The following is a 12011-nucleotide window of genomic DNA, read 5'->3' as shown; positions in this document are numbered from 1 at the left end:
ATTGACATTAAAAAGAGGACTAAACCACCTATGATGGTTGACAAGCCTTCTAACCCCTTAGCCTAGATTGGGGGGCTATTGTTTTGGAATACCAAAATAGTCTCACATTGCTTAACAATTAAAGTTAATGGTAGTTTATAAACACTTTTCTTCCTTAGTCTACCAAGACACATTTTAAGGACCAAACTATGAGATTTAGACCAACGCTAAAGTGAATAATATCTGAAATGCAATGATCTTAACATTGTAGTGAATTTGAAGTTGGAACATTCCAAATAGAGTGAAAATAATTGTTGTTTGTTTTAAGAGATATGAAAGAGAAATAGAGTATGAATATTTATAAACCACTTTTTGTTTTTCTTTAATTCTATATGATTTCAAAATGTTCCATATGTTGTCATTTCTCCTATTTTCTTCACATATTTGAGAAAAAATCATGCACAATTAATCACATTTATCTAAAAATTCACTTCATTTCCAACTCTACCAAGAAAAGTATAAAACATTAACTTTCACTCACTTTTCTTTTTTTCCATTTCTTTTTTACCTATTTCACCTATACCAAACAAATACTATTTTTTATCAATAAAAATAAAAATTAAAGTTATATATCAAAGTGATTATAACACTTCAACTAATCGATATAAACTCCCATTAATAAAGGCTAAGTTAAAATAAGCATTTAATTTAATATAAAATATGAATTCATTAAAATTAAGTTTAAACATAGATAAGTTTGTGAGACGAAACACATCATTAATGATTAAACATCCTGATAAAAAAAGAAAAAATCAGTTATATTATAACTGTGAAAGAGGTGTTTTATCGTTTCTCTAAAAAATATATATAGAAAAGGAGAGGTCCTATACTCTATCCAAATTCCAAGGTTCAGTTCCTCTCCTCTCTACCCCCTCCAGTTGCTCAACAGAGTAACACTCTTAAGTCTTAACAAGCTTCACTCTCTCTCACAAGCCACAAAAAAATGGCAACAACACAAGCATAGCGGAACAAGACAAAGCTTCAACTGCAACAACAATGCTGGTCGAAGACCACACCATCACCAATGCGTGGCCACCAATCGGTGCGCCTCTGGACGTCCACAGAGACGAGCATTGGACCAACTTCGACAGCTCCGTCAACGCCGTCTCCTTCGGTTTCGTCGCCACCGCCGTTCTCATCTCCATGTTCCTCGTCATGGCCATCTTCGAGCGCTTCCTCCGCCCCACCTCGCAGCCACTCTCCTCCCCCTCCGCCGCCGCCCGCCGCCGCCGCAGCCCCTCCGACGTCGAGGCCCAGATCGCCTTTTCCGGCAAACTCGCTCACGCTTCCCCAAAAGTAAGTAAATATCATTAAAAAAAGTGAAAATTTCCCTCGTTCCAAGGTTAAAGCCTCCACCTTTTCGTGCTAAAAGTTGTTTTTTCCTTGTTGGAGCGTGTTTGGGGAGTTTTCTCATTTTCTTATTTTATTTTATTTTAATTGCTCTCGGAGTGCTGGATCTTGGGCGTTTCTGTAATTTACTTGTCTTTTTGTTATGTTTTCTAATAATTTCCTTCTGTGGTGTTTTATTTTAATTTCATAGTGTTTTTTGTGTTTGTGCTTATCATCTCAATCACCACCATCTTCTATATTTACTTGATCATTCTCAGAATATGGATTTGAACTTAACTCCAAATGTTAATCATATCAGTCGTCAATGTTGGAATTCCCAACAATTTTGCTCTGCCATTAGAGGTTTTCATAGTAGCTCTTTTTTTTTTTTTCAATTATTAAATGTTTATGCATTTTCTTTGGTAAAGATATGTACTAATAGTTTGCTACTTTGCTATGGTGGTTAATCTTAAATTCTTAATTCCCTGACTTCCCTTCTGTAAAATCTGAATTTAGCACTGACTAATCCAACTATTTTTTTTCTTTAATGGAAAGTGAATTTAATATCTTAAAGTTAATCCCACCAGGTTTGATTTCATTCTGCATTTGCACGTTGTGTCAATTATCTTGGTTATGATTTGTGAGTGAACTGTGTTGTCATGTAAGTTTTATGAGGAGATGGTCCTCCATGGAAGCTTTCTACTCAACACTTGGTCCCTTGCCACGAGTCCTTGTAAATCTTTGTGATTAAAGTTGAGACTAGAGACCCACACATTGTCCTTGTTGTTCATCCGCTCCAAAATCTTTGATGAAACCGTGTGTGGCGGGTGGTGTTTGTGGTCTCAGACAGTTGGTCAAAGTTTAAATGCTAGTCTTGTATGCTACAATAGAGAAATAAAGTAACCACATGGTATATTGTATTTTATTCTACATATATATCTTCTTGGCTTATACCAACTTTAATATTTTTTGTTTTTTTTAATGTAGTGTAGTGTAGCATCTTATGATGAACCAGTACCTTGTAACAATTGTGTTGTCTGCCTTGTGCCATTCCTTCGGTGGAACATGCCTGGCCCACCTACTTATCCAATCTCAGTTCGGTGGTAGGGCACAACTTTTTTATTAGGACACTGTCTACATTAATGGATTTGTTTTTTTCACCTTTTATCAAAACTATTTAATGATTCTCTAGTATTTTGGTCAATGAGGTTTTGGAGAGAAAAGCTCCCTCATCAACTAATTCAAAAAATTTATTTTGAAAGGAACTAATCCAGAATTTAATAGCTTACTTTTTTGGCATTTTCATCAACGTAGGGGGATCTCCGTATAATGTGTTAATGGGATATAGATTACAGAATATGGACTTTGGTGTGAAAATGGTCCACGCACTTTGGCTTCTGACGGATATTCTTTTTATTGTTTATGTAATGATAGTAGTCAGAGACCGTGTTGGAATTTTCTTTATATAAAAGCTAGCTTCACAATTCTGTAACAAACCATACCTAGAAGGAAATTGGATTAGAGATGATGAATCACACAGAAAAGTAGAAATATAGCATGTGATTCTTGAATTGTTAATCTAGTAGCCTTGGTACCAAGTGATCTGAAACACTCAAATACCAGGTTAATAAATCATTTTCTTTATAGAAAATAGTTATCAACACACTCCATCATAATTTCTAATATTATCTTATTGTGATTTTTAATAAAAAAAATCTTTTGTTTATTGATTCTTCATTTCTTCTACTAGTGTCTTTTCGGTATTTATTACCAAGGTCCTTTAATTATAACTAACTATTGAAAGGTGTCAACATGTTCTATGTGCCGAACATTGACTTTTTAAATCCGATTGCAATTACTATGCTTTGTTTTCTGTGGATCCATATGTCTCTTCTGTATGTTTATATTATTGTCTTGTATAATATAATGTATTTTTGTCAAATATATGATGTAAATGCTTTTGTTTTTATCACTTTATTTCATTTCATCGTATACAGAAATGAGGGCCACTAGGAGTCTAGGAAAAGTGTCTGTGTAACCTAGTGAATCTATTACAGTAAAATATAATCTCTTTGATGGCTGATGGGATATATTTCACTAGCTAGATGTTAGTTTATAAGTTTAGCATTGGATGCAAACCACTTCACAGTAAAATTCTGTTCAAGTTTCAATAATAGTCAATTTGGGTGGCTCTATGTTGTTTTACCTACACTTATATTAGCCACTTTTTCTATAAAAAAATTGTGAATGACACTGACCAATTCGCTTTCCCTGTGTGCTTGCATCTTAGATCCACACCTGCCTTGCTTTGTCTGACATTGTGTGGAATGTTATCTGTAACTGATAGCATTCTTTTCTTTACATGGTAAAGCCGTCATTATCAGCTAACCTGATCGAATCTTCAGCTAAAAATGGGTGATAATGTCAATTATTAATCAATTGCTTTCCCCTTTCTGATATGTTACTGTCTTCTGTTTTTCTTGACTAGGCCCTCTTGGTGAATTTGCTTTTTGTGTTGAGAAGTCAAACTAGAAAATAGTAATGCAGCTGTTGCAAGTTACTATATCTACATGCATAATGTGTATGAACACCAGCTAGATGATTGCATAGTCTAAAAAGCCTAGCCCTGTTATATATCTCATGTTCATTGATAATACATTATAGTAGTATTCTGTTATGATGCTAAAGGTAATGCTTTTAAGGGGTGTTTGGAAGAGTTTATACATAATCTATTTGATATTTATAAAAATAACTTATGACTCTAGTAAGTTCTTCTTAACTTATTTATATAAGCTGGTAAAGCTTGTTAAAATAAGATCTTGCTAAACCACATCCTTAGACATAGAAGCATTTGTTGCTTTCCTCTGAAAGTTTACAGTGGACAACGGTTAGATTTCTAGTCCACTTATAGTATAACAGTATAACAACTTTTTTCAATCATCTTACACATACTGAATCCCTAAATTTGACTAATCTATTGCAGGAGATAACTTCATTTTTGTATTAATTATACATGAATTTCACCCTGGTTTACTTATTTTTGCAGATGAGTGTATATGCCAGTGGTGTTTCAGTACTAATGCCTGGAGATGAGATTCCTACATTTATTGCACATCCTGCTCCATGTTGCCCAGAACGGATTTCTTGGCCTTCTCATCAGCATAATAATAACACATTACCTTGTTCCTCTTCCAACACCCTCCCTACTACTACTATCAACCAAGTCTTAGAGATTTGAATATAGACAAAAGTTCTGCATATTACATCAAGGGCTTGATTCATTTTCTGTGAAGAGTAGACTGTTTCTTGGGGTTTGCCTTCCATCCATTTTTACCTCTGGAGCTCTCTTTACAGTTTATGACATGTAAAATAGGATTTAGTTTTAGGCAAAACGGGTTTGGCAATTAGATATCCATTGTCTTTGAAGTAAATGGTCTGTTTCTGTCCATATGTGCCTTCCCAATTCTTGTCCACAAATCATGAAAAGCTTTCAGGGGGTTTTCCTGTGTAAATCAATTATCAATAGATTTAATATTGTACCCCCATCAACTGGGTAAATCCTCTCTCAGCTTCCTCTCTTGCACATTAATTTCGAAAGATCTTCATATTATGTAGTATTCTTAGGAATATATCTCTTTATGATTAATAATAGAAAGTAAGACGCGAAGATCCACAATCCAACTTGGGTTATATGTTTACTAAAGAGTGCATTTTAATGTCCATTGAAACTTTAGAAGTAGATCAATACAATTCGACTGAGTCACGACACAATTTTTCGTTTACTGGTTGATATGCAACGTAAACTACTTTGTTTTATATGGTGTTTGATTTTTTACGCACAAGTATTAAATAGAACAATGCAAATTCAAATTCTCTACTATTCAGAGTATAGAATGGAAACAATGATTAGAACAATAATGGTGATGGTAATCGTATGCGGATTAAAAAGAATTATCTTGGTTTGATAATGTTTTTTTTTTTCTCCTAATGTTCTATTTTTTCTGCTTTAATTGTTTCATGGTGAGGGTGAGCCTTGGTATAATGGTAAAGTTATGTCTTGGTGACTAATTGGTTATGAGACTGAATTCATAAACAGTTTTGCATATGCAAGGATAAGACTTCATAAAATGATCCTGTTTCATATTTTCGCATAATGAGGAGTTTTAATTGTTTCATGGTCACTTTTAAAATCAAACAAAGAATAGTAGTTTTGTGTTGTTTAGTCCGTTAAATAAAGAATCTTGAGAATGTGTTTTGATATACAAAATTTTAGAATGTGATCATTCGTTTTTTTAATATTTTTTCTTGCTTTATGTTGAGTTGGCTCTGAACTTTCTTTTGTGTGAAAGAGTAGTTTGTTTTTCATTCATTTTAATTTTGGGTTCCTGTGGAAAAAGATATAGTGAATCCATTTAGTTAAGGAGAGAATTCTCAAGTTTAGAGATTTATAGAGTATTTAGGATTCCCATCGACAAAACAAAACAAAATATTGAAAATGGTCTCAACTTATTCATATCATGTTAAAGGGAGAAAAGGTAAACTCGGACACTCAGTCCCCTGACAAGTAGTAGAACAGATATATTACATGAGATTATAAAAAATCAATGTATGTTTCTTAGAACGATGAAGGGAATTTGGGATGCAATAAATCAAATCTATTCAAAGGCTAAAGATGTTGCCCGTGAAGGAAATTTGGGATGCAATAAATCAAATCTATTTAAAGGCTAAAAATGTTGCCCATGTATATGATCTGAAGGTGAAAATAGTTACAACAAAGCAAGAGAATAAACCTATTACAGAATATGCCAATCTATTAAAATCTTTATGAATGGAATTGGATCCTTATAGGATGATAAAGACTAAGTGTAAATCTAGATTCAATGGTCCTTAAAGATTTTATCGAAAGAGATAGGGTCTATGACCTTTTGTGGGACTAAACTCTTAATTTGACTGGGTAAGAATTCAAATTTTTGAGAAACTAGATGTTTTATTTTATCATATGATGAGGTGGTTGCTATTGTGCGAAGTGAGGAGATTAAAAGGAACTTAATGTTGGATACACCATCTATTAAAAGTTTAGCCATAATGGATGAATATTCTAAATGTTGAGATTAGGAAAAAGTGGAAAAGAAGAGTGCCATGTGGTATACGTATTACTCAACAAATCCGAAAGAAGTACTAGAAGTTGCATGGTAAACCTCATAATCACGATGGAGAATGTAACAAAACTATTTCGGGATGTGCTTACCTAGAGCATCAAAGTGTGTAATTTCACTAATTTGTTTTCCTCAAAGTCAAGCCTAGGCTTTTTATAGAAATCACCATAGGTTATGATCTAATAATATCTTATCTCTGTAATTCTTGGGGATAAGATGTGATTAGATAAAATCTCTCAATTATCAAGATTAAAGATTAATTATGACACCAAGGTGTGCATCCTGCATTATATACTGTGTTGATAAAAAATTGACCTGTTGGACTAATCATTGGGCTCGACCCAATGACAATTGGAGGAAACACCTCCCCAATCTCAAAGCACGAAGGAGCTAAGAATAAAATGTGGTAAATATCTGTGAGTTGTTATTTGGTCGGCCCACAGTAAACTGGAGGATAAATAACCATCCAGCCTCGAGCACTGAAGTGTGTTAAGGCTTAAACAGTGCGACAGGTCCTATGTCGATCCCTTGAGGTTAGTTAATGTTGATTGAAAGATCGACCTAACAGGTCACTATTAGGTCAGCTCATGGTTAACTAGACTACACATAGTCCTCTGATCTTAAATATGATATCATGAAAAAGCCATCGAATAATAGATGGACTTTTGGTTAATGGACTTGGCCCAATAATTGTCAGAGGATGCACATAAGAAGTTGTACCCACTGCCTCAACTCATTAGTATTATTAAGTGAACATTCATTTTGTTAATTATATTATAAGTGTAAAGTATCTCTCTATTAGAGAATCTTATTGACTACATCTCTAATGAGATATTCTTTTTTGATTTATTTTTTTATCCTCAATATGAACACTCATTTAAATTAATTTAGTTTTTTTTACAAATATAAGTTGAGACTGACAATAAAATTCTTGAAATTTCTCAATGTAGTTAAATTCTGAGGTAGTGGTGGCGAGACTGACACTAAAATTCTTAAAATTTCTCAATATAGTTAAATTCTGAGGCAGTGGTGACGACTCTGACTTCTTCTAAACTGTTGGAAAACTAATGTGTTTTTTCTCTCTCAGAACTGTTAAATAATTAATTGTATTTGCTTAATTTAATTGATTAATATACTATTCTTCCGCTACATCTTCAAGAGTGCGTTTGGATAAAGAATTTTAACTGAGGAAAGTAATTTATCAGAGAATTTGATTTAGAATTCATTGTTTGGATATTTTTTATGAAGAATTTAAAATTTTGGAATTTTAAAACAAAATTTTAAACAACTAAAAATCTGGAATTTCAATTTCCTTCTAAAAGGTGAGAAATTGAAATTCTCTTCTTACAGTCTTATTCAAAAAACATCGTCTGAGCTCCTAAAATATCGATCGGGTGTGAGCATAGAGAAACACGTATAACTAGCACACAAACCACATCTTCTCTTTGTTTTTCATTCATTTTTTTCATCCTCATAATTTTAATTTTTTTTATCCAAACACAAAATTTTGAAAATAAAAGAATTTTAATTAAGTATTTAAAATTTTTCAAAATTTTAAATTTTTCCATCCAAAGACACTCCAAGAGTAATCAAAACCATGACCGATTTAAATTTCACTGGAGGCAGATATTGACGAATCCCGAAAGCTCTGAAATATGTTGCTGCTCTTTTGGGTTGAATTTTGAACTTCGAGCCTTGGGACATTCCTTTCTGCATAGCCATATCATTCCACAAGATTGATGGTAGATGACCTATTTGTCTCTTGTGCTTAAGAGGATGAAACCTAAGAAAGTGTCCAAAATGGTTGATTAGGATTTGCACCATAAAATACTGTCCATAGTAGGAACCCACCAAGAGAAAACTCACTAATTGTTTGATATAAAAAAATGAGGACCACAATCACTAGCATCACCATGTATGAACTTGTCCAGATTGTCCTAGAGCAAACGGCTACTAACAATCCAACATAGGTTCCCCTCCTTTCTCAAATAAAAATAAATATGGTTTTGCTAGCCATTTCATTAACAAAAGTAAATAAATAATTAGAAGTATAACTTTTTTATTAACAGATGTAAATTAGATATTATTAATACACTATTGCTACACTTGATCTTAACAAAATGCCCTATTGCTGTTATTTTTAATTATTTTTCAACCATTTCAGCTACACCTAGGTTAATGATTAACAAATTTGAATTGAATACAATTATCACATTTGTTAAAAACAAAATAACTTACTATTTTTTATTTTATCACTATATATATATATATATATATATATATATATATATATATATATATATATATATATATATATATATATATATTGCAAGAAAATTTTAATCACACAAAAATTCAAAAGCATTTATAACGTTTCCGAATAGTTGCTTTGTTGTGGAAATATTCTCCTGAATAGTTGCTTTGTTGTGGAAATATTCTCCTGCATTGTCTATGGAATGTTCTAGCTGGTGTGCTATAAAATATGTTAACAAAATCCATGTGCTTCTTCTACACCCGGAAAGTGTAATAAAAATACCAAAATATTCTTCAGTTAAAAATCAAATAAATCATCCCTCCCCACACCAATCACCCATGCCATTGACACCTCCTTTCCCTTCCTGCTGCATCACGAGTCCATCCCTCCCTTCATCGTAATCAACCTGCATTCTTCCATTCCATCGTGTGTCCCCTTCCATACATTTTTGTTTTTGGTTGTGTTAAACCATACAGATTGACAATCCATATGATACACGAGAGAATTCATATGAGCATACAGATTGACAATTACATATTGTCAATCTGTATGATTCTTACAAATTGTCAATTCGTATGGAATAAATGAAGGCAAAAAAAACTTACTTATGGTGACGCAGGGCTACTCACGGAGGCGGAGGAGAGGAAACTCGCAGAGGACAACAAGGAACTTCCAAAAGAGAAACTGGGGAGGAGTCACGGACAACAAACACACACCACGAACTATACCAACACCAGTTTTGCGGAGGAGACTAACGGATGCGCCAAAAATTTCAAATGAACATTGCCTTACAGACTATACGAAGAAAAGAGAAAAGGAAGAAATAAAGAAAAAAAAAGATAAAGTTGAAATTTTTTAAAATATGTTAGTGTAGAAGAAATTTGTTGGGTGTAGGAAGAAAAACCCCTTTAGTTTTTGGAGAAACCCTTGGGCCCAAAAATAAAGTTTAGGAGGAAAATGAACATATACAAAAATAGCAACTATATTTTTAAAGGGTGTGTGTCCCTTACAAATTCATGGTCAAAAAAACAAAAGGTTTAAATACCCTTTTATTACTTCCGGTTGCACTTACTTTTCAATTTGGTGCTTATAGTTTTAAACATATCAATTTGGTTTTTTTAAACCGTTATTTTTTTTAATTTGATTCTCAACATGAAAAAATCATTATCGTGGTCTGTTCAATCAATGCCGTGGCTTTCCACCATGGAATTTGCAAACATGGCTTTCCATGACGCCTTAATTTTGAGGAGGGTGCATTTGTGACATTGAGAAAGCGGTTATTATTCAGAGAAGATGCCATAGAAATTGTGGATCTTCACCTAAAATTGTGGAGCTATGGTTCTTGTCTTCAGACAGTGATGATAGTTGTTTTGGGTGGTGGTGTATTGCGATTATAGAAGATTGGAGTCAATGAATAGTAGAATGAATTGACATTAAGGCAATTTCACAGTGATGGCCAAATTGGATAAAAAAAAAATGCAACTACAAGGATTAAATTGACATATTTTAAATTATAGATACTAAATTGAAAAGTAAGTACAACATTAAGAGTGAAAAACATTTTAAAACTCAAATAAAATCTTGTAAAACAATGATGTTGCAGGAAATACAATCTCAAAATGAATAAAATATAAGTATTTTATGCTGTCACCGATGTAACTGTTATTGCAAATTAAATGCTTTGATTATCTTAAAAATATAAAATATAAAATTACTTTATATTTTTAATGCAATAAGTATTTTATTTTTCATAAAAATTGATTAATTTTCTTTAGTAAATATGCTAATTATGCCATTTACCATACAAGAACACAAGCACTACACTTGCCATTATAGAATAACACTGGAAAAAATTATGTTTGTTATCAAACAATTTTTTAAAATATTTTTTCCTATATTCTCAAGAATTATTTTCAAAAGAAAAACTGAAAAGATTAAAAGAATATCTAACATGCTCCCAGTGTACTGTGTACATTTTGCCCTAACATACTGCAGTCACCACAGTGACCGCACGAAATCTTTAACGTTAAAAATAAAATGTATAAATTAAAGGTAAAATTATAAATTTAATTTTTGTTTATCTCAAAATTTAATTTTGATTATTATAAATTTAATTTTTTTTAATTCCATTATTTCAATTCCTAACCTCAAAATTGAACACTCTTAATTGTTTATCATGTGTTTCGTTTTTGTTGAATATTGATCCACATGTAGCAATCTTGAAAGTTGACGTTAATTATATTCGCACCGAATTTTAGATTGGGGACTAAAACCAATCCAGATCCCTCCTACACTCGTCCTTTGACTTACCACATTTACACCAAAACTGCATTAAATTCATTAACAAGATTGAAGAAAGAAAGTAGACAAAATAATAATGAGGAAGAGTTACTAATAACATGACGGTGGCACCACCCACCACCGTCTCCGGACACATTCACAAAACCCTATGTAAAGATGAAGCATTCCAATGACACAAGTGGATTCTCCAATGACTCACCGGCGGAATACCATTTCCCCGCCGTCGTCGGATTTTCCCTTTTCCGGCAACCGTTTTCCGCCGTTCCGGTTCTGATCCTTGTAGTGGACCGGTCAAGTTTTTTAACAGATGGGCTCCGACCCGTGACGGGCCTAGCTTCTCCGGCGCCGGAAACGGTGGCCGGCGACCTTGACCGCCGGAGAGAATTCTCGGTGGGATCTCTCCGGCGACGCGTTCCGCCGTTACCAATTTTCTTAGCTGTTTGGTCTCTGCACTGAACCAACTTCACAGACCCAACACTATTGTTCCTTGCGCCATGCACCACCGTTCTCTCTCTTCTTTCACCGGGAAATGAACGATTTTTCTGCAATTTGGGCTGAGATGTATCGACCCTTTTGCGCGTTTCTTCTATCTGGTTGGCGATTGAAGTATCTGTGGACACGGTTTCGCTCAAGCTGCAAACTTCTGCTGAGGTGGTGTCTTCGGCTTTGTAAATGGACAATGTCAATGCCCTCTTCTCAACCTTGCTTTTTTCATCCTTAAATCTGTGAAAGTTTGTGTTTTGGTGTGGCTTTTGTGGTTTTGATTTGGCAAAGGTTGTCGGGTTCCATTTGGGGGTTTCCAAGAGCAGTTCCTTCACAGCCTCCTCTGCACTACTGCTTTCTGAAGGTTTAATGAGAGGTTTTGGTGGATCATGGAATTTTGCTAGTGAAGAAGAGGTTGGGGTTTTGTGACTACTAACACAACAACCCAT

The 12011-nt window shown here is 33.7% G+C and overlaps 2 protein-coding genes across 2 annotated transcripts; one reads left to right on the top strand and one right to left on the bottom strand.

Annotated features, from left to right (window-relative positions):
- The first annotated feature begins 862 nt into the window (after nt 1-862).
- Nucleotides 863-4917, top strand: LOC100795550 (uncharacterized). The gene is made up of 2 exons (XM_003528388.5): nt 863-1335; nt 4415-4917. Exons 1-2 carry the CDS (start codon nt 1036-1038, stop codon nt 4604-4606), a joined length of 492 nt encoding a protein of 163 aa, XP_003528436.1. The 5' UTR covers nt 863-1035; the 3' UTR covers nt 4607-4917.
- Nucleotides 4918-11225: 6308 nt separating this feature from the next.
- On the bottom strand, nt 11226-12011 carry LOC102665184 (uncharacterized). Its single transcript, XM_006584332.1, has one exon. The coding sequence runs from the start codon at nt 12009-12011 to the stop codon at nt 11226-11228; it is 786 nt and encodes a 261-aa protein (XP_006584395.1).

This window comes from Glycine max, chromosome 7, assembly GCF_000004515.6.
Source record: "Glycine max cultivar Williams 82 chromosome 7, Glycine_max_v4.0, whole genome shotgun sequence".
Classification (NCBI taxonomy): Eukaryota; Viridiplantae; Streptophyta; class Magnoliopsida; order Fabales; family Fabaceae; genus Glycine; species Glycine max.
This window is presented reverse-complemented; position numbering and strand designations above follow the sequence as displayed.

What these genes read in the sequence shown, in the direction of transcription:
- LOC100795550 (XM_003528388.5), top strand. Translation starts at nt 1,036, where the DNA reads ATGCTGGTCGAAGACCACACCATCACCAATGCGTGGCCACCAATCGGT. An exon ending in TCGCTCACGCTTCCCCAAAA is followed by an intron (nt 1,336 to 4,414) that starts GTAAGTAAATAT and finishes TTATTTTTGCAG; the next exon opens with ATGAGTGTATATGCCAGTGG.
- LOC102665184 (XM_006584332.1), bottom strand. Translation starts at nt 12,011, where the DNA reads ATGGGTTGTTGTGTTAGTAGTCACAAAACCCCAACCTCTTCTTCACTA.